At 53.6% G+C, this 25515-nt stretch overlaps 6 protein-coding genes across 6 annotated transcripts; 3 read left to right on the top strand and 3 right to left on the bottom strand.

Annotated features, from left to right (window-relative positions):
* Positions 1 to 607: 607 nt before the first annotated feature.
* Positions 608 to 2097, bottom strand: FUB8-1 (Oxidase FUB9; the record flags this gene model as incomplete). The annotated part of the gene is made up of 8 exons (XM_036644401.1): positions 608 to 683; positions 733 to 809; positions 873 to 1126; positions 1181 to 1255; positions 1307 to 1474; positions 1532 to 1866; positions 1920 to 1953; positions 2004 to 2097. 8 exons carry the CDS (start codon positions 2095 to 2097, stop codon positions 608 to 610), a joined length of 1113 nt encoding a protein of 370 aa, XP_036491038.1.
* Positions 2098 to 3084: 987 nt separating this feature from the next.
* Positions 3085 to 4875, top strand: qa-y-3 (Quinate permease; the record flags this gene model as incomplete). Its single annotated transcript, XM_036644400.1, has 5 exons — positions 3085 to 3187; positions 3241 to 4213; positions 4264 to 4350; positions 4459 to 4523; positions 4580 to 4875. 5 exons carry the CDS (start codon positions 3085 to 3087, stop codon positions 4873 to 4875), a joined length of 1524 nt encoding a protein of 507 aa, XP_036491039.1.
* Positions 4876 to 7652: 2777 nt separating this feature from the next.
* Positions 7653 to 9488, bottom strand: CGCS363_v012550 (uncharacterized protein; the record flags this gene model as incomplete). Its single annotated transcript, XM_036644399.1, has 4 exons — positions 7653 to 8218; positions 8354 to 8449; positions 8499 to 9154; positions 9208 to 9488. The coding sequence occupies 4 exons, from the start codon at positions 9486 to 9488 to the stop codon at positions 7653 to 7655; spliced, it is 1599 nt and encodes a 532-aa protein (XP_036491040.1).
* A 5497-nt stretch (positions 9489 to 14985) lies between these two features.
* On the bottom strand, positions 14986 to 16139 carry nucS-1 (Nuclease S1; the record flags this gene model as incomplete). The annotated part of the gene is made up of 3 exons (XM_036644398.1): positions 14986 to 15230; positions 15303 to 15962; positions 16076 to 16139. The coding sequence occupies 3 exons, from the start codon at positions 16137 to 16139 to the stop codon at positions 14986 to 14988; spliced, it is 969 nt and encodes a 322-aa protein (XP_036490519.1).
* Positions 16140 to 17294: 1155 nt separating this feature from the next.
* Positions 17295 to 18565, top strand: CGCS363_v012548 (putative vacuolar amino acid transporter YPQ3; the record flags this gene model as incomplete). Its single annotated transcript, XM_036644397.1, has 4 exons — positions 17295 to 17438; positions 17483 to 17582; positions 17738 to 18289; positions 18354 to 18565. 4 exons carry the CDS (start codon positions 17295 to 17297, stop codon positions 18563 to 18565), a joined length of 1008 nt encoding a protein of 335 aa, XP_036490518.1.
* Positions 18566 to 20605: 2040 nt separating this feature from the next.
* SERAC1 lies at positions 20606 to 23846 on the top strand (the record flags this gene model as incomplete). The annotated part of the gene is made up of 7 exons (XM_036644396.1): positions 20606 to 20757; positions 20816 to 21053; positions 21102 to 21158; positions 21212 to 21526; positions 21588 to 21664; positions 22102 to 23754; positions 23840 to 23846. The coding sequence occupies 7 exons, from the start codon at positions 20606 to 20608 to the stop codon at positions 23844 to 23846; spliced, it is 2499 nt and encodes an 832-aa protein (XP_036490457.1).
* Between the last annotated feature and the right edge of the window lie 1669 nt (positions 23847 to 25515).

The following is a 25515-nucleotide window of genomic DNA, read 5'->3' as shown; positions in this document are numbered from 1 at the left end:
GATATCAACGAGGTAATATTTGGCGGTTACGTGGTATTCTATTCTTCATAGGAAGCTTTTTATTATTTGAGAGGTCGCAACGGAGAGCTTTCTGGTAGGGTTGGGGTTATATATGACGGGGTGGCAAACTTTAGTGAGTTCACGAAAGCTCAGGTGTGAAACTGATTGCTTCGACCTTGTTCCTACACTCACATCACGATGCTGTCATAGGTTAAGGTGTCATCCCAGCCAGCTTTCCTTCTTGGCCATCAGGGACAACTCTGAGTACTTTGTGAACTCTTCAGCCAACATGTTTCTTGAACTAATGAGTACCGTCCCTGTTGTAGCACTTCTACTATCGCCGCCTCTCCTATCGCCGTGTCTAGCTTCGCCTACACTATTCCTAAGTGCTCAGACAACACGACTTTCTGCGTTTCTTGTGAGCACTCAACGACCACATAAAGGGAATTGAATCATCGAGAGTGGAAGATTCTATTTGTTTACTACATATAAACCGTTCAAGTGAATGCAGCTCTATGATTAGCATACATGTTATTCGAGGTTTCAGCGAAACGCTGCCGCGCGAAATGCTCGACTAGCAGCCTCGCTGTGAGTCAATTACTCCAGGTCACAACTTTGCTAAGACTCCATTGGCTTGAAGGAGTGATAGATGTCCCTTGTTGATGTCTTTGACAGTCTTGCATCTGAAAATGGTCAGTGTTGCTTCTCATCAACTTCGTCTGGGACACCTACCCAGCAAGACACATAGCTAGTTTCAACTCATCATGAAGCAGATTGACTGCCAACTGCACACCTTCAGATCCGTTGTACTAATCCCGGATGCATCAGCTTTTTTGAGAACAGTCACCGTGACATTTTCTTTTTGCACTTACTGCCAATCCCCAGATGGGAACTCGTCCTGCGAAGCAGAAGTCCGCACCGAGGGCAAGAGCTTTGAAGATGTCAGTGCCTCGTCGGATACCACCGTCAACTGCAATTTTGATCTTCCCCTTTGCGATAGGGGCACATTCTCTCAGGGCATCGAGAGTAGCTGGAACGCCATCAAGTTGCCGGCCGCCATGGTTCGAGATGAGCACACCGTCCACGCCGTGCTTGATGGCCAGTGCAACGTCGTCGGCGGTGTATACTAAGAAACTAGGTCAGACGGTGTCTTTGTAGTCTTTACAAACGGCCTTGTTACCTCCTTTGAGCCATACATCCAGCTTGGTGTTCTCCCTTATCCAGCTGAGGGCCTGCTCCCAATTCATACCGTCCTCTGACGATAGTAAGCATCTCCATAGAATTGGGGTACTGAATGTTCTATTACCATATGTCAAGTCAAGACCTTGATCGACGAGATTTCTCATGTCCATTCCTGGGGCAATATTGGGATACCCCATTCCTTCTGGCAGGCCAAAGGCGTTCCTGTACTCATTCAAGCGACGTCCAAGCATCGGCGCGTCCACCGTCATCATGACGGCCTTGTATCCTGCCTCTGTTCACGGTCCGAGTCAGTAAGCACCATCGCAGCAATTTCATCCGTAGGACTTACGCTTCGCCCGCTGGAGGATCTGTCTAGTGATTTCTCGATTCTTCAGGATACTAAACTGCATGATATATGGGTTCCCCTGGCCTTGCGCGATGACATCTTCAAGAGAAGTGGCGTACGCAGAGAGTGCCATGGGAATGCCAGCCGCCGCAGCAGCTCGGGATGTGGCTACCTCGCCCTCCGGATGCGCCAACTTGTGAGTTGCTGCAGGCGAGAATCCGAAAGGCAGCGCCACCTTCACGCCAAAGATGGTGGTGGATGTGTCAATGTTGGACACATCTCTGAGGACCCGAGGTCTGATTTTGTAGCGATTGTAGGCCTCCTCATTGTCCCGCACTCTACAACTTCGTGTTAGACATTTGTAAAACAGCTAAGCGATAGCAAAACTTACGTTATCATGTCCATAGCTCCTTCATTAAAGAATTCTGTTTCACGAATGAGCCTAGATATCCACGGCTTAACGAAAGATTTTCACCTTTGTACGCCCGAGGAAGCTTCTTGGAAGCTTCCTCCTTCAGGTCTTTAATACTAAAGACCTTCTCATCAAGAGTCTTTCCGCGATTGGCCATGTTGAAGACCGTGTTCAAAGTCAACCCAGGAGTAGTGAAATGAGGCAATGTGCGTATACAAGACTTGGGACCTTGACGAGCGTAAACAGGTCATCGCGATTGATGATACAACAGTGCTGCGCATATGAAAGCCATTGCGAACGCGGAAGCGGACTGGCTTGACCTGTTCCGCATCCCCGGCCGAGTTGGTTCCTCGGGCGGTGCGGGGGCGGAGCGGCGGTTGAGCCGAGTCATATCTGACTCGGCCCGCAGCTCAACCCCGCGTTCCTCCCCCGTTCACTGCAATCGCAACCAACTTCGTTCCGTGTGATGAATTTCCCTATTGAGCTTTTCTAGGCAGTAAAGGTACAATACATGGTATGGCGGGGCAACGATGCCGTTGACTTCATCCTCGGACTGCTACAGCTGCGTGGGGTTGCACGCGCACTATGTACATTCAATGCTGACGGAAGAGGAGCTCCAACGTATTGCCTATCTCTAACTATTCTCATCACTCTCCTTACTTCATTATATCGATCGTCGGCGCATCCCTTATCTGATTTCCGTTGACAAGGGGGGTGACAATCACGCACACGATGCACTCTCTTCTTGCATTCCAAGCCAGGAAGCCTGCTAGTTGGTTGGGACATGAACCCCTTTGGGCATTAGAACGCGCAGCTTTTAATCATTTTACTCGTTGTATCCTAAATCTTGTATCTGATAAGCAATGGTTGCAGTTGACTTGACTCGGCTCAACATTGACTTCATATGCGTATCGGAACGTCGAGTATCGCAGGAGTCGCGATGTCACCCGTCCGAGAACGTATGGTGTTGACATGTATCACGAAAAGATAGGAGGCAGAGAAAATGTACATTTCACGAAATATTTAAGTTAGATACAGATCCAATAGATGCAAAGAGTCCGACTCCTGACTTCATAGGTGAAACTTCCCCCGTCGCACCTCTTAGCTGCTGTGTATGTTCATCAACAATTAACCATTGTTCGTCATGGCGCTCGCTATAACGTTGCAAGGCCCTACAAAGAGCTTTTTCCACAACTATCGAGTCTACCTGCTAGCAACCGTGTCTTACATGGGCTCCCTCCTCTTCGGTTCGATCCCATCACCCGCAAGCATCCCAAACACCCCATCCTAACTCTACCAGGCTACGACGTCGGCGTCATGGGCGGCCTCCTCCCCTGCGAAAGCTTCAAACGCGACTTCGGCCTCCCATACGGTTCGTCAGGTTTCGCCGACGAAAAAGTCGCCGAAGTCTCCTCCAACGTCGTCTCGCTCCTGACAGCCGGCTGCTTCTTCGGCGCCCTCTCCGCAGCCCTCGCCAACGAACGGTACGGACGGCGCTACTCCCTTATGGCATACTCTGTCGTCTTTCTCCTGGGTGCCTCGCTCCAGGTGGGCTCGCCGAAGAGTCTGCAGTACGTCTACGCGGGCAGGGTCATCGCCGGCCTGGGCGTTGGAGGCATGAGCTCCATCACGCCCGTGTTCGTCGCTGAGACGGCGCCGCCTGAGGTCCGCGGCCGTATCACCGGTCTGTTCCAGGAGTTTTTGGTGCTGGGGAGCAGTATTGCGTACTGGCTTAATTACGGCGTGGAGAGGAACATGCCATCTACAACAAAACAGTGGAGGATCCCCTTGGGCGTCCAGCTGATTCCCGCAGGCCTGCTACTGATCGGGTTGATTCCCCTGAAAGAGTCTCCGCGTTGGCTGGCGAAGCACGGCCGGAACGAGGAGGCGTTGGCTTCTCTGGCTTACATGCGCAACCAGCCGATCGATGACCCCGGTGTTGTAAGTGAATTCAACGAGATCACCGTGTCGTGTGGCGTCGACGCTGAGGCAGCGCGCCAGTCGACTTGGAAAGAGTGCCTCAAGCCGGGCGTGCGGAACAGGTTTCTGCTCATCTTCGCACTCATGGTGTGGCAGCAACTCACCGGCACGAACTCCATCGGCTACTACGCCCCTCAGATCTTCCAGACGGTTGGTGTCTCGAGCGCCGATGCGTCGTTGTTCGCGACGGGTATATACGGCATCGTGAAGTTGATCTTCACTGCAGTCTCTCTCCTCTTCGTCATTGACAAGATTGGCAGGCGTTGGGCCCATACACTTGGTGGGTTGTGGATGTGAGTTGCGTATTCAAGAATGGCTGGGTAATCGTGATGACGTGCTCCAGGTCCGCCATGATGTTCATCCTCGCTGCCGTCCTAGCCACTCATCCCCCTGAAGATAGCAAGGTGGTGTCCTCGGCATCGATCGCCATGTGCGTCTTGATCTATCTCTACGTGATCGCCTACACGGGTTCCTGGGGTCCAGGATGAGTTGCCTCAATGAGTTAAGAGTTGCGAGTTGCGGCGACTGACAATCGCAGACCATGGATCTACGCAGGAGAGATCTTCCCGACGCATCTGAGGTCATACGGAGTTGCATTCGCCGGTAAGCCTCTCGGGAAGACACAATTATAAACCGCAGCCAAGCTAACAGATAGTCAGCCGCCACTCAGTGGCTGTTCAACTTCATAGTCACCCGCGTCACGCCGCAGATCATCTACGGAATCGGCTGGAAGACGTTCATCATCTTCGCCGTCTTCTGTCTTGTCATGAGTATCTTCACATTCTTCTTCATGAAGGAGACCAAGGGGATGAGTCTTGAACAAGTCGATGTCCTGTTTGGGGTTGCGGGGCAGCGCGGCGGTCATCTCGAAGCTGGAGAGACCGAGGTAGTGCACGGCGTGGAGATAGAAGATCAAGTGAAAGGTAAATCGCACCCGAAGGGCGAAGATGATTGAGAGGGTGACTTGGCTGTCTTGGATAGAAAGCACGCCACTGTGGAATTTGGGGGTTCCTAACGTTGGCAAATATGTGAAGATGGAGGGGGTTCGGGGCCGTGAGGGAATGAATGGCTGCCCGAGTGAATGCAAGTGTAGTTCACTGAGATCTATTTCGTTTCCGCGGGTAGTAATTATCTCGAGATTGAAAATAGAGATCTTTCACAAAGGTTTTAAGGACCATCAGGAGAGTCGTCTTTTGCCCCTTCCCAGCTTCGGAAGCGCAACTTGCATTTTCGACCCCGAACTCTCGGGTTTTGAACAATAGTATAACAAAAAGGCGCGTCCCGAGCCATTGTCAGAGGCCTAAATGAGGGATAATTCTGCCAGACTCGACAAGATCTAGGGAGCCGGGTTTCCAGAGAACTGGTACCAGCGCCATAAGTCACTGAATGATAACGTGCCAACGACATATGGCGATCATGTCGAGACCTTGGAAAAGAGGCCGGTCTTCGTGTTGATAGAAGATACTCAGAATGATATGGAAGCTTTAGCTGCAAAGTGCTCGGTCGCCCACAATAGCAAGGCCATTCAGCAATCTCGCCAGCCGATCTCCATCAACGCCAAGAACCGCCGGAGCTCCAACAACGGTGTGCCGCTGACAACCAAACTTCCAGATCGAACCGGCGAGAAACCTCAAGCATTCAAACAAGCCCGACACGGTCCATCAAGCGACATGTCCACCGCCGCAGGATCAAACAACTCGGCACAGCGCCATCGCAGCATCCAAGCATCGCCATCAGACAAGCCTTCCAACATGCCACATCACAGGCGCAGTCGCATTTGCAACGAACGCGTCAGACCCGTCGACGCAGACTCGCTTCGTCATCTTCAACACCGTCGCCAGCTTCAACCCTCCAGTCCTCATCTTGGCAAACCCGCCAAGACCGCTCTCGAGAATGCAGCCCCAAACCATCGCCGACCGAACACCCATCTCAGCCCTCCAAGACTCCCGTTCATCGCCAAGACGACCGGAGACTTTTCCCATCGACGCAACTCAAAACACACGCCGCCGAAAAGGAAAACGCTGGTTTTCCCGCCTCTGGAGCGCGCGCTTCGGCGAGCGGCGAAGCAGCGGCCGAGAAAGGAAGAAGAACGGATGAAAAACGCGGAAATGCGACCCGGAGAAGAGTCCCTAAACTCAAAATTCGTTTGCGCGTCGGGGTCCCGCGATAACGGCCGGAAATGCCCTCACTCGAAGGTTTTTTCCACCATGGAACTTGAGGGGGGAAAAGCCCACTCACACCATCGCGACACAGCCCAAAATAAAACTCTGAGAGAAAAGACGGAGAAGAGGCCGAGTAGCGAGGGTTCTCTTATCGTGCACTTACCACATACTCGAAGCATAGCATAACAATCGTTGCATGGCAAGCGAAGCAAGAAGAGACAGACGCAGAAAGAGAGAGTCATGAAAATAAACCTTTCCCACGCCTCAAAACAACCTCCCACTTTCCACCCATCCAGCGACGCGACCCAAGAAAGATGAGATAAGGCCATATTTAAACATCAATCAATCTGAAGAAAAAGGGGAATGGGGACCCGAGAACGCTAAGCATGCCCTCTAAAGAAAATTCTCCTAATTAAATCTAGACCCCCGGCCCAGCGTGACATCACACCCAAACGGCAAACCACCTAAACCCCCTGTCAACAGCTGCCCCCTAAGCCCCAACGTCACAGACCACCGCTTCTCCGTCCCAACTCCGGACCACAGCAAAATCACATGAAACGCCGTCTCGACAACGCACAAACCACCTCGTGTTTCGGACCAAGGTCCGCGACCTGCACCCCCTCGTCCCCCGACACCTGCCAAGATCTCAGATTGCTGGCACGGATTCTTCAATTGCGCGGGATGGCAAGCTGACATAATCGGATTGCGTGAAAGTGCCAGCCAGAAAAGAGAGGGAGACGAGACGAGAGGGCGATGATCAGACGCCGCAGCTTGGACTGGGGCATCCCACACCACCACCACACTTTCTGTCGTTGCTTTCGGTATACCTCCTGCCACCCCAAGATTCGCTGGCCTGAAGGTGAGTGTTCAACCCAAGTGGGATTAAGGTTGTCAGGCTGTTGGCGGAAGTTAGCCCACCACCCATTCGGAGTTGTCACGTCAAAGTTAGTAGACATCACCAAGTGCGCATCTGAAGAAAACATGACCGAAGAAAAAAGTGAACAAAAAATTATGTGCACTCTACTGGAATTGTGTCTTCCATTTCTTTCCAAGCCATGCTGCGTATCCTGTCAACGGAAAAGAAAACAACTCCCTCTAAATGTACAGAAAGGTTTCGATCATGAAAACGGTTTGGGTGGTCGTCGAGGAGGTAGGAGGGGGGACATTAGAACAATAATACGGGGAGGTGTTGAGGGTTGCTCTGCCAATGTTGTGTGGTATCGGGGGGTAAACGGTTTTTCATGATCCAGGAGTAAACAACAAAAATAAAGAAAAACCACCAACACGGTGCCCACGACCCATTGGCAACCAAGATTCGTCTAGTAATAAAACCATCATTGTGTGTAGACCCATTCGTCGTCGAAAAAGGTTGGACGACTCTCACAAAGAGAAAAAACAAAAGAACACCAGAACATTTTTGTCGTAAACCCATCATCGGGGGGTAAAAGTAATTGTCGGTAGGGTAGCCCCGTTGGGTGAGCGGTGCCGTCAAATATTCCAATCCTCGGGGTCATCGTCGTCGTCGTTCGTCGCAGAAGAAATGGGGGGAAACACTCAAGAGGGGATTCGATTACGAGAGCTCCTGGATGCAGGCCTGGACCTGGGCATCGCATTCGGATGTGGAAGCCCCGTTACCCTGTCCACCGTTGATAGCATTGAAGCAGGAATTCCGTTGAATGTCGCAGGCACGCTGCACGGCGTTGGCCTTGGAGATGAAAGAGTTGCCGTTGACGGAGAAGGGTCGGCTGCTATCGCCCGAGTCCGTGACCGCCGGGGCCGCGAGCCCGAGGATTGCGTTCGACGTTGCGCCTCCCTTGCCACCAGCGGATCCGGAAGAGTTACCGTTGGCGTTGTTGTTGGAGTTGCCGGAGGCGCCTCCGGTCTGGGTCGGCACCGCTGCCGACGAGGCTACCGAGGAAGTTGCCGACGAGGCGGGTTTACTGGCGGCGTCCCCGTCCTGAGCGGACGTGTTAGCATCTGCGGAACCTTGTGCATTCTGTCCGGACTGGGTTTGTGAAGTGGCCGCACCAGGGTTACCGAATCCAGGGAATTGGCCTTGCCCGAACGGGTTTCCACCGTTCTGGCCGCCAGGGAAGCCTCCTCCATTCTGAGCACCAGGGAATCCTCCAGGAAAGGCTTGGGTATGGGTATTAGCGCGAGGGCGAGGGAGAGAGGGGGGAGAGAGAGGGGGAAAAGAAAATGAAAATGCCTTGGGTTCAGTGTGCGAAATGCAAAGGGGGGTTCTAAGGTGTTATGCGTTGTTGGCATTACCTCCTTGACCGGCGCCTCGTTGTCCCGCACCAGCAGCGCGGTTGCCGCCTTGAGCCCTCTTTCCGGCGTTCTGCTTACCTCCGCGGTTGCCGCCGTCTGTCACAGTGGTTAGCTTCAGAATCATGAAGTCTGAGGGGTTACTCACTCTGGCCGTTGTTGGCGTTCTGGCCGTTGTTGCCTCCAGCGTTGGCGTTGTTGTTGCCACCGTTGTTGCCGCCGTTTCCTCCGTTGTTTCCGCCATTGTTGCCGCCGTTTCCGCCAACGGTGAACTTGTTGCAGTCGTCCTGGGCACCACGCTGAGCGACGGGCATCAGAACAGGCTGGTGGTTGGAAGCGGAAGACATAGTGCAGACGCGGTAGTTTCCGGCGGGGAGACCACCAGTGACGGTGGCCTTCAGGTTGCCGTTGCCGTCACCGGCATCGTTGATACCCTTGAAGAACACGAACTTGGACGCATCCAGAGGCTGGTTGGGAGTGAGGGAGTTGCCCATGTCCTGGATGGTGACGTGAACGTGACCTACAACCTGGCCCTGGCCGTTGACGTTCTGAGGAGCGGAGTAGTAGGTGGCCTGGGCATCAGTGAAGGAACCGGCAGCCAGGTTGTTGACCTTGAGTTGAACGTCAAAGTCCTGGTTGGCCGCAATGTTGCCGTTGTGAGGGGGGTTCTGCAGGACGGTGGAAACCATCTTGGTGTTGGAGGGAATCTTGCCCATGACGATACCGTTGCAAGATCCAGCGGTGATCTGCTTGCCGTCGGTGAGAGTGGAGCCGGAGCAGAAGTTGATGAAGTTGGCGTTGTCACTGGCCAGAGTGGTTAGTACTTTCCCGGGCTTTGATGGGCTCGGTATACTCACGTAGCGGACTGGGCCTGCTGGGCAGCGGGCGTTCCGGCAGACTGAGAACCCTTCTGGACGGCGTTCTGCTGCAAGCAGAGCTGGCCGTTGTTGGCGTTGTTGTTGCCTCCGTTGTTGTTGTTCTGGCCGTTGTTGCCCTGGTTTCCACCACGGTTTCCACCACGCTGCTGACGCTTAGCCAAGGCGGCGCTCAGAGGAGAGTCGATGTCCATGAAGGTGACGCCGGCTTCGGCGACGACGGCCATGCCCGCGAGGGCTGCGACGAGGTTCTTGATCTGCATCTTGATCTCGGATACAAAAGTTGTCGAATCGAGGGAGTTCGAAGGGTGCTGTCGACCGAGTCGCTCTCAATAAAATACTATAGTTGTCGTTCGAAGGGGTGGTTCCAGACCGAGGAGCGAACAGAGTAGAGTACGAAAGGAACGGTCACAGACACCGGATACGCAGCTGAAATTGAAATGAATGAATGAATGTGAAGACACACTCCCAGCGTGAGGCAACAGGAAGAATGAAAAATAAAGGTTGGAGGGTCGAAAGGAATGATCGAAGCTGAGTGACTGCGGATTAAGAAGGGGAGGGCGGGAACAAAATAGTCTGAAATGCCAAGATATGGAGTCTTATATGCGCAGGGCTGTGGTTGCAGGCTGCTGCCGGTATGAGCAGGGGACCGGGGGGTCGTGGGGACGGAGACAGGCACCCATGGCTTGCTTGGGAGGAGGAATCGTCTCCACGAGTCCAAAACGCGGCGCAGGGGAGGTTTGGGAGGAGAGGGCAGCGGGCGAGGAGAGGAGACTAGGGCTCGCTGACAGGAGGAGGAGCGGTAGCAGCAGCAGCAGCAGGAGTAGGAGGCAGAGGGAGCAACAGAGTGTGCGCCTCAAACGAAGGACTGGGGGGTGAACACATGAATGCTGCTTAGCATCCGATCCCCGTGCAGACCCATGGGCTGCGGTATGCGAACCCGCAGCGGATGACGAGCAAGGGGCGTGGGAGACGGATTGGGGGGCTTTGGATAGCAGACTGCTGTACCCAGCAAGACGAGAACGAGGGCGGCAGAGTGGAAGAACGGCAGCGGGATGGAGTCGAAAGCGAGGCAGAGACGGAGAGGCAGAGACTAGCACGGGGGTGGCATCTGTCTGATGAGATGCGATGCGACAGCTAGCTGACAGGGGAGGACGCCTCCGGGGAGAACTAAGAACTAGAGGATTCGGGATCGAGGCGACGAGGGAAGAGAGAGATCTGAGCTTCGCCTGTGGCAGGGGTTGATGGGAGTGGCATGGGATGGGAACGGCGACAAAGTTGTTAGTAAGACAGCGGTTGTGTGTAGAAAGTGTGTAGAAAGTAGGCCCGTTGGTAGGACAAGCTACGTCGGAGCAGGGGTGACCGCTGCCAATGACGGTGGCCGTCCAGGACGGACAGTTCCCGACTCAACAGGATGGCAGGTAGCAGGTAACGGGACAGGAACTTGAGTCGAACCTGGCGGGCAGGGCAAGTTCAGGCCGTTCCGTATAGTTTGGGGGAGAAGATGGGTTGGCAGCAGCCTGGCGGCCTGGTGAGTAGCAGCGAAGTGGGAATTGGTGTTGGAGAGAGACGGCACAGAGGTGGAAATGGAAAAGTCGTCATGTCTGATGCGGCTCCTTTCGTCGCAGAATGGGGTCATGGAGGCTCCACATGGCCCCGGCGCGGCTTAGCGAGCCAATAAGGAGGTGGGGCGGCCAGGACATCAGGCAAATGGCGTTTCGCCCGAGGCGTCGATGAAGCGAAACGAGACACTGGACGACATTTTCGACCTCCTTAAGCGCGGTTGACAAGACCTTGGATAGGTCTCTACAGTAGATGCCTTACCTTAGTAAAGAGTAAGGTAAGGTTTGAGCGTCTGAGCGGCGCCTCCTCCGTTGCAATCTCCCTCCTTCACAGCATTAGGAATAGCAATAGCAGCAGCCAACGAGACACCCTTCAGCGCTCATGACAGCCTGTCAGCCCCCCCTGCTTAGGGCGTTGAGACGGATGGCACGCTGTAGTTTTTGGCTCCGTCGACAGCTAACCTTAACCTCAGTGCCCACCCCAACGGTGCGGATGACCTTAATTCCTGAGTCGCGAATTATGGTTAGCACCTCATGCTAAGCCTTGAGGGATCGCCCATGATTTGCTTCCGGACACCGGCTGCCCTTCAGTCTGGATTGACGCCCAGACGAGTGACGCGCACGCTACAAACGTTGGCTGCCGTACGTCCAGCGCCTGCACGGTACCACGGCATCACGGCGCCAGTAATCCGTTCTGAGGAACACGCACGCACACCAGGCATCGTGATGAACGCGATGGGTTTTTCTGATTGCTGTCGCCAGTTCGGCGATCTTCCATCCAGCCGCGCTGTTTCTCGTTTTCGAGTTCGTCCGACTCCCCCTTTCTTTTCCGTGGCTCGGTTTTCTGTGGTGCTTTGCGGGCACCCGCGACACGCAGCGGTCTCAGTCTTGGCCGGAGAGGAGCGGCAAATGGATGATTGGCAGCGGAACGGTCTGAACGGTTCGGGGGTCCTCGACGGGGCGAGACACACATAATGTGGTACAATGTTAGTGCGACGGCCCGTCAGTCGCACCAAGACGATAACAGCCGCTGTCTGTCCTGCCCTGCCCTGCCCAATTGCATTACCATCGAAGCGCCGGCCTAAATCCGGGACGGCGGCTTCAGCAAGCTGGACTGGACGGGATCGCTGTAACCAGGCGCATCGCATCGCATCGTACCGCATATCAGCATGGCATCATAGGTGCCTGCCAAATCCATTTCAAATCTCCACCGCATTTTGTTCCACCCAAAAGCTTGCTCCTAAGGGCTCCTCCGCACCGTGGCACTCGAGGTATCGTGTGCCTCGCTTGCATCGTGAGCAAGTGCCTCGTATTGCTTGGCGAGGAGGGCACGGGTGGGCGGCTCCTCGGCGCCGGTCGTGGGGGGCCGCGGAGTTGACTCGCCGGTTGACGGCAGCAGCAACGACGCCGCGGTGTTCTTCTTGCTGTGTTAGGTCGGAATGTGGAGTTTCGAGGAGGAGGCGGCACAGAAGCAAACAGCAAAAGTGCCCGCAAGGAGGCCAGTATGGGGACGCGAGAGAAGCGAGGACGAGGGCTGCGATGCGATGCCCTGCGCGCGCAACGGTGATGGCATCAAACATCCAATAAACCTAATCTTCCACTCGGCAACTTCGGATGACGGCCAGGCCCCTGGGACGAGTGGCTGCGGCGCCCCTCTGTCTGACGGTTAGAGAAAAGAGGGCGAGCCACACTCACCAGAAGACGAGGCACGCAAATGCAGGGAATGCGCTTTTGGTGTGGTTGGTGTTGGTGTCAGGAAGGAGACGTGCCTCCTCCTGCTTCTCTGGGCTTCTCCTCTGCCCAAACGGTGAGAAGGAGCTGTGCACAGTGAGTTGCGTCGAGAAGATGGGAAGGAGGCCGGTACGTACCGCTGTGCCTTATCTCCCATCTCGCTCAGTCCCTACCACCAGCACTCGGTACCTGCAGCGGCCCCGTCGCGGAGATCCCAAGAACCCACAACGGCCGTCCAAATGAGGAATGGTCAGGTTCACCCCTTCCCTTAACACACTTTTAAGGTTGCCTCTAGCATCCCGTCCGCTAAGACCCGCCCCGCCTTTTCAACCCTGGGAAGCTCACACTCGACGTGGGACCGGCAGGGGCAAGACGTGGAGTCCCTGGCCATCGGCGCTGCTTCACCCCGTGTCTCCCATCTCCCCTCCCGCCGCTCTTCCATGGCTGCCCATGCCGCCTTTGCCATTCTTCCTCTGTTCGTCTCTCTCAACCGGCCTGCCTGTCAATCCGTCGCTGACTGGACGACGCCTCCTCAGTCGGGCTGCGATTGGACCGTCGGCGTCGCCCTGCATGAGCCATCCGAGAAAAGTCAATCTGATCTTCCTCATGGCCAACCCCTGGACGACAAGATGCTTATCCATGGGATGACGGTTTCGATTTGCATTTCGTCTGTTATTTTGCAGTGTCAACACGTCGTATACGACTCGACAAGTTGCCCATTTTGGCTCACAAGAGGTCTATTCTGGATTCTGGGCTGTCGGGCAATTTTTAAACGTTCCTGAGTTTAATGCTATTGATCGCCCACACCCAATTTACGAGCAATCTAAACTGACAGATAGCCTTGCCACAGCGCCAACGCTTTTTTTCCGTTTCGGCGGATGACATGGAAGTCCGCCAACACCCATACTAGCACGTTTGGCTCGCCTGCCGTCGTCGGCGTGGGCTGCTGGAGAACCGACATGGGGGACGGGCAGTCTTTCTGACCGATGGCAATTCTGTGCCGCTCACGATATCAATACGAGCCGTGTTTTCCTCTTCCTTCCCAAACAAACGGGTCATCGGCTCGCTTGAGGTCATTCGTCCCCAAAAGATCTCCTCGCGAAACCATAAAATTTGCACCAACACGTCCAGTACACCAAGCCCTCGGCACACGGCAAGCTGGTGCCCCCCATCTTGGTCTCATCATCAGCCCCTCGAGATGCAGGAACAATCAATTAAAGGGCTGGTCTATCAAGTGAATCCTTCCTTCGCCAGTGGCCCACAGATCCGGTTTGCCTGCTCGATGCGACTCCGGACGGCAACCCCTGCACAGACAAGCGAGAAAAAGTCGAGAGAGAGAGGCCCACCGCACCTCCGCCAAGGGGGCGCACCATTCTGCGACACGAGGCTGAGTTTGAAGCCTGTGCCAAAAAACCAATGGTGAAACAGGTTCACCTCAACTTTCTTGCCCGTCTTGTCAATCGTGTCAACCGGCCCAACCTCGCTTCCGCCACACTTCCCGTCGAACCTCGCTGCAGGCATTCTCCTCGAACCCGGGCCGCATGCCTGCCTTTCATCCCAGCTCGGGACGACCATGTTGAAACTCGACGACCGTCGGAAGAGGCAAACACCACCCTCGCCAAAGGAAGGAACAAAGCATGGACCGCCCGTCGTCGCAATATTGCGCTGAGAGATGCGCAGAAGCCGTGCCAATCCCGTCCAGCAATCCTGCCATGCGCCTCCAACGGCATCCAATCCCCTTTGCGCCTCTTGCTGGGACTCGGACCCTCGGCAAGGGCATCGAGAACGATGGCAGCCCTCCACCTTGCCAGACGTCACCTATCATCCCAAATGCCACGCCCCGCCGCTGTCACGGCTGGACTTGAAAGGTGACGCTCCAAGGACAGATGGCCGATTCCAAATCCCCCCACCCAGGACGTTGACATCACGCCACTTTCCCTGAGCCAGGAAACGTTTGCCGAGTGTCGCTCTGGGAAACATTCTTCCCATGCTAATCAAACCTGCGCCGTCATCAGAGAGACATTCTGCCGCTGTTGGGCCGTTGAACGCCCGGCCAAGACTACAACGTCCCCGGCGTGATCACCTGCTTCCGCAACGCCGGTCCGTCAAGCACTCTCCGGGTCCGTGAGCTGCCGATCCAGAGGCTTCGGTACCGATCAGACTTGTCAAAGGTCACGTTGGGAAAGCTGTCAAAAGTCCTTGGCAAGCCACCCATCGGGCATTGTTAGATGGCCCGCATTGTGGTCGGCCTCAGCCCGATGCTGCACCTGAGCGGAAATACCATCGCGCGGAGATAAGCAGAATTCAAATTACGCAGTATGAGCCCCCAATCACAGTCGGCGAGGCAAGCCAAGCTTTCGCTGCCTCAAAACACGTTTTGCCCTGCGGGAGAAACGAGGGGATCTACTTGTAAGGAAACTGGAACGGGGGTCATAATCGACGGAACATGCTTGGCGTCTCATCTCCATCACAATTCCTCCGAGCCCATGTCGGCGCCGCCCACATCGGTGTTGCCGTCCTTGTTACCCTCGGCGCTGTCCATCTTCGTCGTCCCCGTCGTCGCCTGCGTATACGCTGCTGCAATAAGGTCGAGCCAAGCCGCCATTCGCACGCCTGCCTTGGCAACCTGGAGCTCGATGACTGGCGCCGCCTTCTGGAAGTATTCACCGCCGAGCTCCTGTCCGGCGATCGCACGCGGGCCTTCGGGGAACACTTTTCAAGCTTAAGTCAGTTTAAACGTCACCACGCGGGTTGTGGGGAGCCGTCCTCGGGGGATCGACATACCGTGGGTGCAGACGAATGCGTTTCCCTCTCCTGCCCACGCGAGGGCAGTCGCCTTGACATCGTTGAAGTCGAGCGTCTTCAGCCAATCCGCCTTTTGCGCGGCGAACTTGCCCGTCTTGATCTCATCCGCGAGCTCGTCCGCCCAGCGCTTCGCGTTGTCGTACGGACGACGACGAGCACCACCGATCAGTTTCTCGGCGATGGAGCTGTCCCATACGTGGTGCAGGTTGAAATCGGTGCCGTACCACTTCACGTGGATTCCGTTGCCCCCTCGAGCAACGTCCTCGTTGTGAAGTGGCTGGTGGATATCGCCGATGAAGTGGACGACGAATCGAGCCGCTTGGTTGCGCTCCCAACCGCTGAGCTTCGTATCTAGCGACCTGGTGGTGTAGTTTGCTAACGCAGTGACAACGCAGCCCTCCGCCTTGCAGTCCCTTTCAAAGTCGATGCCGCAGTAGTCAGGCGGGCTGTCGTGGGCATCGATGAAGTGGAAGGGACCCGTGAAATGACCCCATCTCGTGTAGCGAATGGTATCGGCCCACGTTGCGACGCCTGCCAGGTAATGCTCGGTGTCGTTCCGCAAAAGGTCCTGGAAGAAGGCCTCTGTGGTGTTGGCAACGAAGTGGCTCGCGATGTATGCGGTTGTGATGTGGCCCAAGCCTGCAGCGGTGAGGGTCAGCGGCAGCGACAACACTGGCGATACCGGAGACCAGCGCCTCCACCGGAGACGACTCCGGGAATGGCAGACGGGGCTCGGCGAAAGAGACACTTACTTCCCCACGCCACAGCACCGGGCAAGGACGCGCCAAGCAGCGCGACGGTGCTAGACAGCTTCATGGCTGCGTACAACGAGATCACGGGTGGTATCGAGGCTGGATTTGGTGGCACAATGCAAGCGACGAGTCCAAACTATCGCGAAATTGAGTACGCGAGATACGCTAGAAAACAAGACAGCAAGCGACGGAGACCTTTCAACCAAATACACCGTCCAAAGACAAGGCCGGACGACGCGAGCTTAAATGGCGACGCGTGGTCGGGTCACCAGCGCATCTGCATCCCCCACGTCAACAGGCCGCAGTGCAGGCCGGCAAGTTGGCCGAGGAACGGACCTCATCCAAGCATCTGCAGCACGCCCACCCACCATCAAGACTGCATCAGCCACAGCGAATCATGGCGGTGCAGGTGAGGGGCAGCCACGTGCCCCAGATCCGTCATCGGAAAAAGATGACGCCCGACGGATGTCCGGTGACCAACGAGTGGTGCCATTGAATGCAAGATTCCTCTGACAGTCTTCGATTGGTCACCGCCATCAGCAGGATCAACGGGCTTTTAGACTTCGGATGATGGGCGCCCATCGCATATGCATCAAGACAGCCAATCTGTGCAAATCTGGGCTGAGCTAGCCGGTTCATCTCGATGCTGATGCAAGGCAACAAGTAAGCTTGCCTACGCAGTAATGCTCTTTTCAGTGAGGCTTCTTCATCTCAGCTCTGGCTTGCAGCTCTCAGCTGCGATGACCAAATAACCTCGTCTCATTGGCGTGCTGAGCTCAGCTTCTTCCCACAGCACCCACATCAGAGAAAAAGTGGCGGTAAGCCCGCCTTTCCATCAGGTTTTGCGGGAGACTGGAGTCATGCCACACCGCCGTGACCCCCACTAATTTCCCTCTTGAGCGTGTCGCCAAGGTTTTTTCAACCCATTGGCTATGTCATGCAGGGTCCCGTCTCTTATCGCCGCGCTTGACCGCAACCGATAGCAAGATAACGGCGAGCAAGGTGGATGGTTGGACGACGGGTGGCTATCCGTAGCCGGCCTATCAATTCCTGCTGCGTGACTCTGCTTCCAGCCATCCCACTTGATCTTCCCCCAACCCACCTGACCACGGCCAGACACACGACAAAAGGCGGCTCTGCTCTTCCTCTCCCCTTGCTTCAGCAGACGTTACGCCAGTCCTGCACTGTTCAATCGCGTCTTCGGAGGAAATCAGACACCATGGCTTCATTCGCCGTTACGGCCTACGCCGCCTTATCGCAGACACCCAAAGTTGAAGATGCGTTATCCGGCATCTTTGGCAGCATCAGCTTGACCGCCTGGATCTGCCTTCTCGTGCGTCTTCCTAGAGAGTCTGCGAAGCACGTGAGCTTCCTTTTCGAGCTCTCAGATTGCTAACATTTGAACAGCTTCCCCAGCTTATCGCCAACTACAAGGCGCAAAGCGCAGATGGCCTCTCCATGGCCTTCCTCATTGTCTGGCTCCTCGGTGACGTGACGAACCTGCTAGGTAAGAAGAACACGACCCCGCGATACGTTTGACGCCTTCGAAACACCACGCGCCCCAATTCTCTGTCTGCCAAACTTGTCGTTACGACCCCCAACAACACCGAAAATTTCTCCCACTAAGAGAAGCACGCACTGACTCGAAAAACCTCCGAACAGGCGCCCTCTTCACCCACCTCGCGCCCACAGCAGTCGCCCTCGCCTCCTACTTCTGCGTCGCCGACCTCGTCCTTATCTCGCAATGCGTCTACTACAACACCAAGAACGCCCGCCGCGCCTCCCGCCGCCGCTCCTCCGCCCACGTCACCGCGACCGGCGCGGAGCCCACCGAAGACGAGCCCCTCCTCGCGCGCCGACGCTCCTCCTCTGCGGGCCTGCCCGGCTCCCACCGCCGCCACGCCGTGCACAACGAGAGCTCCCTCGACCCCCTCCGTAAGATGGTCACCGGCGAGGACGAGACCCCCGACAGCAACCCGTGGCTGCACAACACGCTGAGCATCTTCGCCGTGTACCTCGTCGGCGCGTTGGGCTGGTTCGTCAGCTACAAGGCCGGCGCGTGGAACTCGCCCGACATTGACGTCGGCGCGCCCGAGGAGGTCAAGGGCACCATGGAGAAGGTCGGCTTGTTTCTGGGATACGTCTCCGCCGTGTGCTACCTCTGCGCGCGCATCCCGCAGATCATCAAGAACTGGCAGGAGAAGTCTTGCGAAGGTACGTCTCTTTGGATATCTGCTATTTGAGGCTGTGCAACGCGTGCTAACGCAGTATTGAACAGGTCTCGCGCTGCTCTTCTTCCTCCTCTCCCTCACCGGAAACTTCACCTACGGCGCCAGCCTGCTCGCCTTCAAGCAGGACAAGGACTACCTCCTCAACGCGCTCCCCTGGCTCCTGGGGTCCTTCGGCACCATCGCCGAGGACTGCATCATCTTTGTGCAGTTCCACCTCTACTCTGGGCGCCGCGAGGCCAAGGACGGTGATCAGGCGTGATTGTGGAATGCATACGCACGTTGTCACGGAAACCTGCATGTGCGCGCTTGCGAGGCCACGCAAATATGCATCGTGTCTCGGTCGGATCTAGAGACATGATTCATCTTGCATCGGCCGGCACCAGCTGAAGAATATCGTGGATTTTTAATTTTTGCATGTTTGGACGGGCTTGGGGTGGGGGTGCTTGTACCAATTACGACTTTGCTGCATTTACGGCGTTATGGGTTTGATAGGTCACCACAGGTGCCTGCATATTCGGTCACGATGTTTTCTGTCTGACCATGAAGCATAGCTGCATATATAATGAATGCCGAATTTACGCTCTGATTTTTCTCAAAATCCAAAATTAGTGCACTAGGTATCGAGTGAGAACTTATTGCGATTATTACCGACTTTTGGACAGAATCTGATTTACTCAATCCGATGACCTACCATCTGAGTTGTGCTGGCTGAGAGACTTTGGGAGGAAGGTGGGGCGTGTCGCGTGCCGCGCATCATGGGTCACGTGAGCATGTTGAAGCAACAAGACCAACCTTTGGACATCGTTAGGCGAGTAAGAATGTGAATTTGAGTCTTCAGCTGCTAAATTACGCTTCATGTAACTATTACAAGTGGTTTTGAGACGATTTGAGGTCGTTGGGGGGGGGTTCTAGGCAAATTGTCACAAGAGTCATCTTTGTGAGCCTTTCTTGTCTATTACATGTATGTAAAATTGCACTTGAAAAATCACACATGCCACCACAACTGACAATTTGTCTCTAAAAGTCTATGAAATGGTAACTGAATGACACGTGATTCGTCACATAACTTTATTTTGTCACAAAGAGTTGGTTATGCAGCTGGAACCGAGTCATCTATCGCGTCGTCGCGGATGACGAACACCTTCGTCTCCTCGCAGCGAGCCATGCGTTGTGCCGCGCTCCCGACGGGCCTTTAGAACAGATAGAATGACATATGTAGATGCATGATGGAGGGAAATTAAGCTTGTGAGCACGTTTTCGTTTCTCCGTAGATGCTCTCGTCGCGAGCTGCGAGCTGCGCCCCCAAGGTCTATGGCCGGAGACGCGATGAGATGGAGATAGAGAGTCAGGCGCGGAAAGTTAAGCGGGATCTTATCTCTGGACATGAATCGGTTGGATCTTTGCGTGGATGATGCTGGGGAGGAGAAGAAGGCGCCGGTGAAGTTTACCTCGTGCTCGGGTCCCGAGGGAGGGTGGTGACGGCGGTTATCCCTGTTGCGGGGGGAGAGGGGTATGGGAGGGAAGGATGTGGTTTGGTAAGTGCATTGAGAATGCCATGTCGCGTGAGGTTCGAAATACCCAAAGAGGGAGATTCTGATGTAATAGTATTGGATGCGACAAGTGCCATCACGCGTGAAAGGGTACAAGGTCGAGATTATCTGCGTGGATGCTCCCGGGCTGCTTCGTTCGGAAAGCGATACTGACAAAGAAGAAAAAGTAAAACGCCAGTTCCGGTAAACTGAGAACTAATTCGAGAGGATTCTGGTCGGACTGGAAGAGAACTTGGTAGAAGAGGTGGTGGTGAGTCGTGACGGTGGTGTTCTATTCTATCAGGTGCAAGTGGACTGCACATCATACCCCTAGTTTTAAATCAGCTTCTCTGAATTCAATTGAATATTACACTCGCTATTAGTTGGAAAGAAAATGTTGATATTTACCAATTAACTCTTTCTACACACGCCTCATACTGTAATCCACTCGCACCTGACGGGATATCATTTTTTCCAATGAAGCGCGATATTGGAATAGATCTTGTTGTAGAACAAATGATGGAACACATTTTCATGAGTTTACCCAAAATATCAATAGTAAAGGGCGCGCAGGATGAGTTCGTGATTGGTCGCTGATGAATAGCCAGCCAGCATCCAAGGTCACTACAGCCCGATCAGGCTGCAAGATACACGTGAGCTGTACCCCTCGCAGCGACATTTTGCAATCTTACATCTGTCATCTTTCTTCAACCTCCATGACACGTTCATCTCAAGTCCATGGTGCATTGTCGCGGTGACGCTGTGTAACGATGAGTGGACTTTTCGACCGGTTTCGACGCCGTCGCTCGGGCCGAGAATCTCCACAACCGGAGGTACCCGCAACGGACCCGGCCCCACATCCGGAAATATTTCCATCGGGTATCAAGCTGCTCCACACCCCGGATGGAAGTGCCGCGGTCGAGTAAGTGTCATGCACTTGGCCGTCTATGCGAACAGTATCTGACGCCCTTTAACCTTAGCATCGTCTTTGTACATGGTCTGAAAGGCCATCGTGAAAGGACCTGGACTGCTCGCGACGCGTCGGAATCTTGGCCGAAGGCCCTTCTCCCCACTAAGATCCCCTACGCCCGCGTTCTCACGTTTGGATACGATGCGTCTGTCGTGGAATGGAAAAGAGCGGTATCAGAAGGTCGCATAGGGAACCATTCGTTCAATCTGTTGACTTCTTTGGCGAACTTTCGCGATAATGACGAGACTGTAAGCGACGGTCGCCGGGGTGATGTATGCGAGTACTGACTGCAAAAGAACAAACGACCAGTAATATTCGTTTGCCATAGTATGGGAGGCCTCGTTTGCGAAGACGTAAGTTGTCACTTGTCTACCCCAACCAGCCCCAGCTAACAACATCGTGGCAGGCACTTGTATCCTCCCGGCACCATTCAGAAGCACACCTTCGAGCCATCCTCGAGTCAACGAAAGGAATAGTTTTCCTTGGTACCCCGCACCATGGCTCAGAACTAGCGAATTGGGCCGAGAAGCTATCCTTATCAATCGGGTTAGTCAAGCAGACGAACACGAACCTAATCCGAGTCCTTCGAAGAAACTCGGAAGTTCTTGCTCGGATCCAAGACAGCTTCCACAACATGATAAAGGCAATGAGTAAGGAGGGTAAAGAAGCTATTGAAATCACCTGCTTCTATGAAGAGCTTCCTCTACCATCCGTAGGACTGGTAGGTACTAAGACACGCTTTCTGACCTACGTGACAGGTCGCTAACGCCAGTGTCAAATAGGTTGTCCCTCAGGATTCGGCAATACTCCCCGGATACATAGCAATCGGAATTCGAAATGACCATCATGGAATGACCAAGTTTGTCAGCGCAGAGGACCCTGGATTTATCGCTGTCTGCGCCGAACTTCGTCGTTGGACAAAGGGAATCACGACTCCTCAGTCTACTTTGAGCGGGGTTCCGAGGACCAAAAACCACGAAGTGGAAGCTGCTGTGGTGCCGAAAGAAATACTCGGAGACGTTAAAGGGCATTGTTAGTAGCTTCTTCAAGATTGATGAATGCTTTGGTCATTTCCGCTAAACAAGAGGATCAGTCGTAGTCCCTTTCACCCAAAACCTTGACTTCATTGGTCGTTCTGAAATATTGAAGAGAATGAAACGTGATTTTGCACACGACGAGAAAAATCAAAAAGGAAAGGGGAGATCGCGTGTCTCTCTTCATGGACTGGGAGGCGTTGGGTATGTCGTGACCTCTGATACGGTTGCTTGAAGAGTTCGTTTGTTAATGAAACCTCAGAAAGACACAAGTTGCACTAGCATATGCCTACTGGCTTCGGGAAATTCGCCCAGACATCTCCATATTCTGGGTATACGCTAGTAGTAGGGAACGCTTCCAACAAGCCTTCGCTGGCATCGCGGAAGAATGCGATATTCCTGGACACAAAAACCCCTCGGTCGACATTCTGTCCCTTGTCAAGACCTGGCTCCAGAAAGAAAAAAACGGTTTGTGGTTTCTGGTGATTGATAACGCCGACGATCCATACCTCTTCTTTCCTCAAGATCGAGCCGTACCAGCAACAGATTTCGGCTCCACACAATATGAAGCCGACATAGGTCTAGCGCATTTCATCCCGGAATGCAGCCATGGCTCAATCTTGATTACCACCAGGAACAAACAAGCAGGCATGAAGCTGTCTCCGGGGCGACCTCCGATCGAAGTGGGCAGAATGACCAATACCGAATCCGCACAGATGATCCGAAAGATGACAGGACATGAAGACCTGTCCCTCGAAACGGCTTCGACCTTGTCAAATCGTCTCGAAAGTCTGCCGTTGGCTCTAGCACAGGCATCGGCGTTCATATCGGAGAACAGTATTACAGTCGATCAGTATCTTCTTCATTTACACAGAGGAGATGAATCCATTGTTCCCCTGTTGAGTGAAACATTTCAGACAACAGGTCAAGATGCGATGGTTCCTCAAGCTGTGATGTTGACTTGGATGCCTTCTTTTGAACAAATCCGAAAACAAAACCAACTTGCAGGTGACTTGCTCTCTACCATTGCATTTTTTGACAATCAGGGAATCACCAGGAGAATGCTGGATATACCATTCCCGGACCCGTTCTGGAGCACCTTTGCACCAATTGCTCAAAGCCCAATTGATGAGAACAGCTGTTCGGATAATGAACTAGCCACGAGCAAAGGAGAGACGAACTGGGACGAAGGAGACCATAAAGGAGATGAGTCTGAGGGGGACGCAAGCGGAACATGGGACGAGTCTGACTCAGACGAAAGTGGCCCAGGCGGAGAAGAATCGAAAGAAAAGCAGCTGGAAGAGGAAGATCCATTTCAGCCGTGGAAACCAACACTTCCCCGTCGTTACAGCATTCCTTATTACCAATCACCCCCGCTTTACGACGTACCTCTTGAAGCCGATTTATCCATTCGAGGCTTCGATTTGCCTCGTGACACATCTCCGACGCTGGACAATGCCAATGGTGACCCTCCTCATTTGATTGAGTTTGAGAAGGCTCTTGGTATGCTGAAGGCCTTCTCCTTTATAACCGAGGGAAATGATAGAACCATCTCTGTACACCGACTCGTGCAGTTGGCGACCAAAGAATGGCTTAAGAGGGACGGCTCAGTCGAGAGGTTTGCAGCCCAGGCGTTATGCACATTTGTTAAAACGTTTCCGATTGCCGTATATGAACAGATGGGGACGTGCAAACGATTGCTCCCACACGCGCACACTGTCTTGAAGAACCGCAACATCAAAACACGACAAAACATGCGAGAAGAGGCTATCCTGTACGAGAATCTGGCTCGCTTCTACTTCAACACCGGCCAATCGAGTATTGTGATGCCTCTTTTACAGCACGCCCTAAAAAGAGTTACCAAGACTTTGACTGATTACGATGAGCGTCAGCTTATTTCGCAGATGATGCGCATGTTGGCAATTTCATACAGCGATTTGGGACATTCGACAAAAGCGAAGAAGCTGCTGTCAAAGCTGATGCCCCCCAACCACAGAAAGCATCTGAGCAAGACAAGATTTCCTCAAACGCTGCGTCTCGCAAGCGCATTGGCTGGGCAGTTTTACATCGACAAGGAATACAATAAAGCGAAGAAATTATTAAGAAAAGCAATTGAGGCTTGCAATGAAGACATTCGAGGACTGCTCTGTATAAAGGTAGAGCTTATGGTGCAATTGGCTGGTGTTCTGGTTTCTTCCGGCGAGTTGGAAGAAGCAGAAACCAAAGCTAATGAGGTGTTTGTTATCCTTCAGAAGACGTCATGTTACGGACTCGATCATCCGGTGTGTCTGAAAATCTTTAGGACTCAAGCGATTCTGTTCAGAAAACAAGGCAGGTGGAAGGATGCAGAAGCAAAGTGTCGTGCCGTTCTCAAGGGGCGGGACATTTTCTCAGATCATGCTCAGCCTTATTTGTTGCCAATCATGAATGAGCTGCAACTTGCTTTGCATCAGCGAAGTCGATTTCCTGAAGCCGAGGAGATGAGAGCTCAAATTGTGGAAATCAGAAACCAGATTGGGGGTCATACATACGAGAAGGAAGTAACTTACGTGATGCACACATCTTATCCTCAGGGAGGGGACCGCAAAGAAGCAGTTGAAGTCCCCACAGCGCAAGTATTCGACACAGCTGCAAGATATTTTGATTCTAGCCAACAGGAAGCGATCTTGGAGTTTATGAGGGATGAAGACTTTGGCTTATTCTACGGTTAAATCCCTATCGTGATGTGGAATTATTGTAAAGTGTTCACAGCAGTGAATCATGTGCCGTGCTTTTGCCTTTTGAACAATTTTAACTAGCTTCTGAGCTTCAATTGCACGACCTGGAATTAAACCTTTTGAAATCATGCACCTCTAATGCTTCTTATTCGTGTCCTCCGGAGAAGGCACCGCCGATGCTGTTGAGCTTTTGATCAACAAAGGCGCAGACGTGAATGTTGCAGACCAATGGGGGCAGACTGCACTCACGATGGCTCGTAGATACGGGCATGAGAAGGCTGCACGAATGTTAGTTAAAATGAGAGCTGTGAATAATTATGTTCAAACAGATGAAAGTATCGGGCCGAAGGCGAGGGAGCCTTTCGCAGATACCAGGCGCAGATACCAGTCGTAAGATCAATGAGCCGTCTAATGCAAAAGGAGTGACATTCCAAATTGCCTCGTCATTTCACTGCTGAGAATAGCATTGCAGACTCGGACGCTGCTCAAGGGCGGAAAGTCTTTTACCGCTTCTGATATCTCGATTATTTTGGCATCAATTTTACAGCTTACACACATATGATCATCGTTCGCGGGGACTCGTCTACTTGCAACGAGATCATTTGGATCATGCTGAGCCTCTTTACTTCTGACTTAGTGTCATTTTGTTTTGGAGTCCGACTCAACCCATAGAAAATGACAACATTGCCTGGCAGTGCTATCTGACTCCAGTAACTCGTTCACAGCCCGCGCACGATGCATTCTAGGGCAAAGTCTGCAGACCAAAATTTGTACTGCTTCCAGAGATCGCTGTCAACTAATGGCTCCTCAGGACAATTCTCCAGGGATGGAAGAGGCTGAACACGGCGGTCACCAGAAACATAAGTGCGGCATCGAAAATATAGATGTAGACTTTGCTAGCCATCAGCGATCGGTTGCTGCTTGTGACATACTCGGCAACTCTGCAGACTGATCGGACC

This window comes from Colletotrichum siamense, assembly GCF_013390195.1.
Source record: "Colletotrichum siamense strain Cg363 chromosome Unknown KSG_Cg363_contig08, whole genome shotgun sequence".
Classification (NCBI taxonomy): domain Eukaryota; kingdom Fungi; phylum Ascomycota; class Sordariomycetes; order Glomerellales; family Glomerellaceae; genus Colletotrichum; species Colletotrichum siamense.
This window is presented reverse-complemented; position numbering and strand designations above follow the sequence as displayed.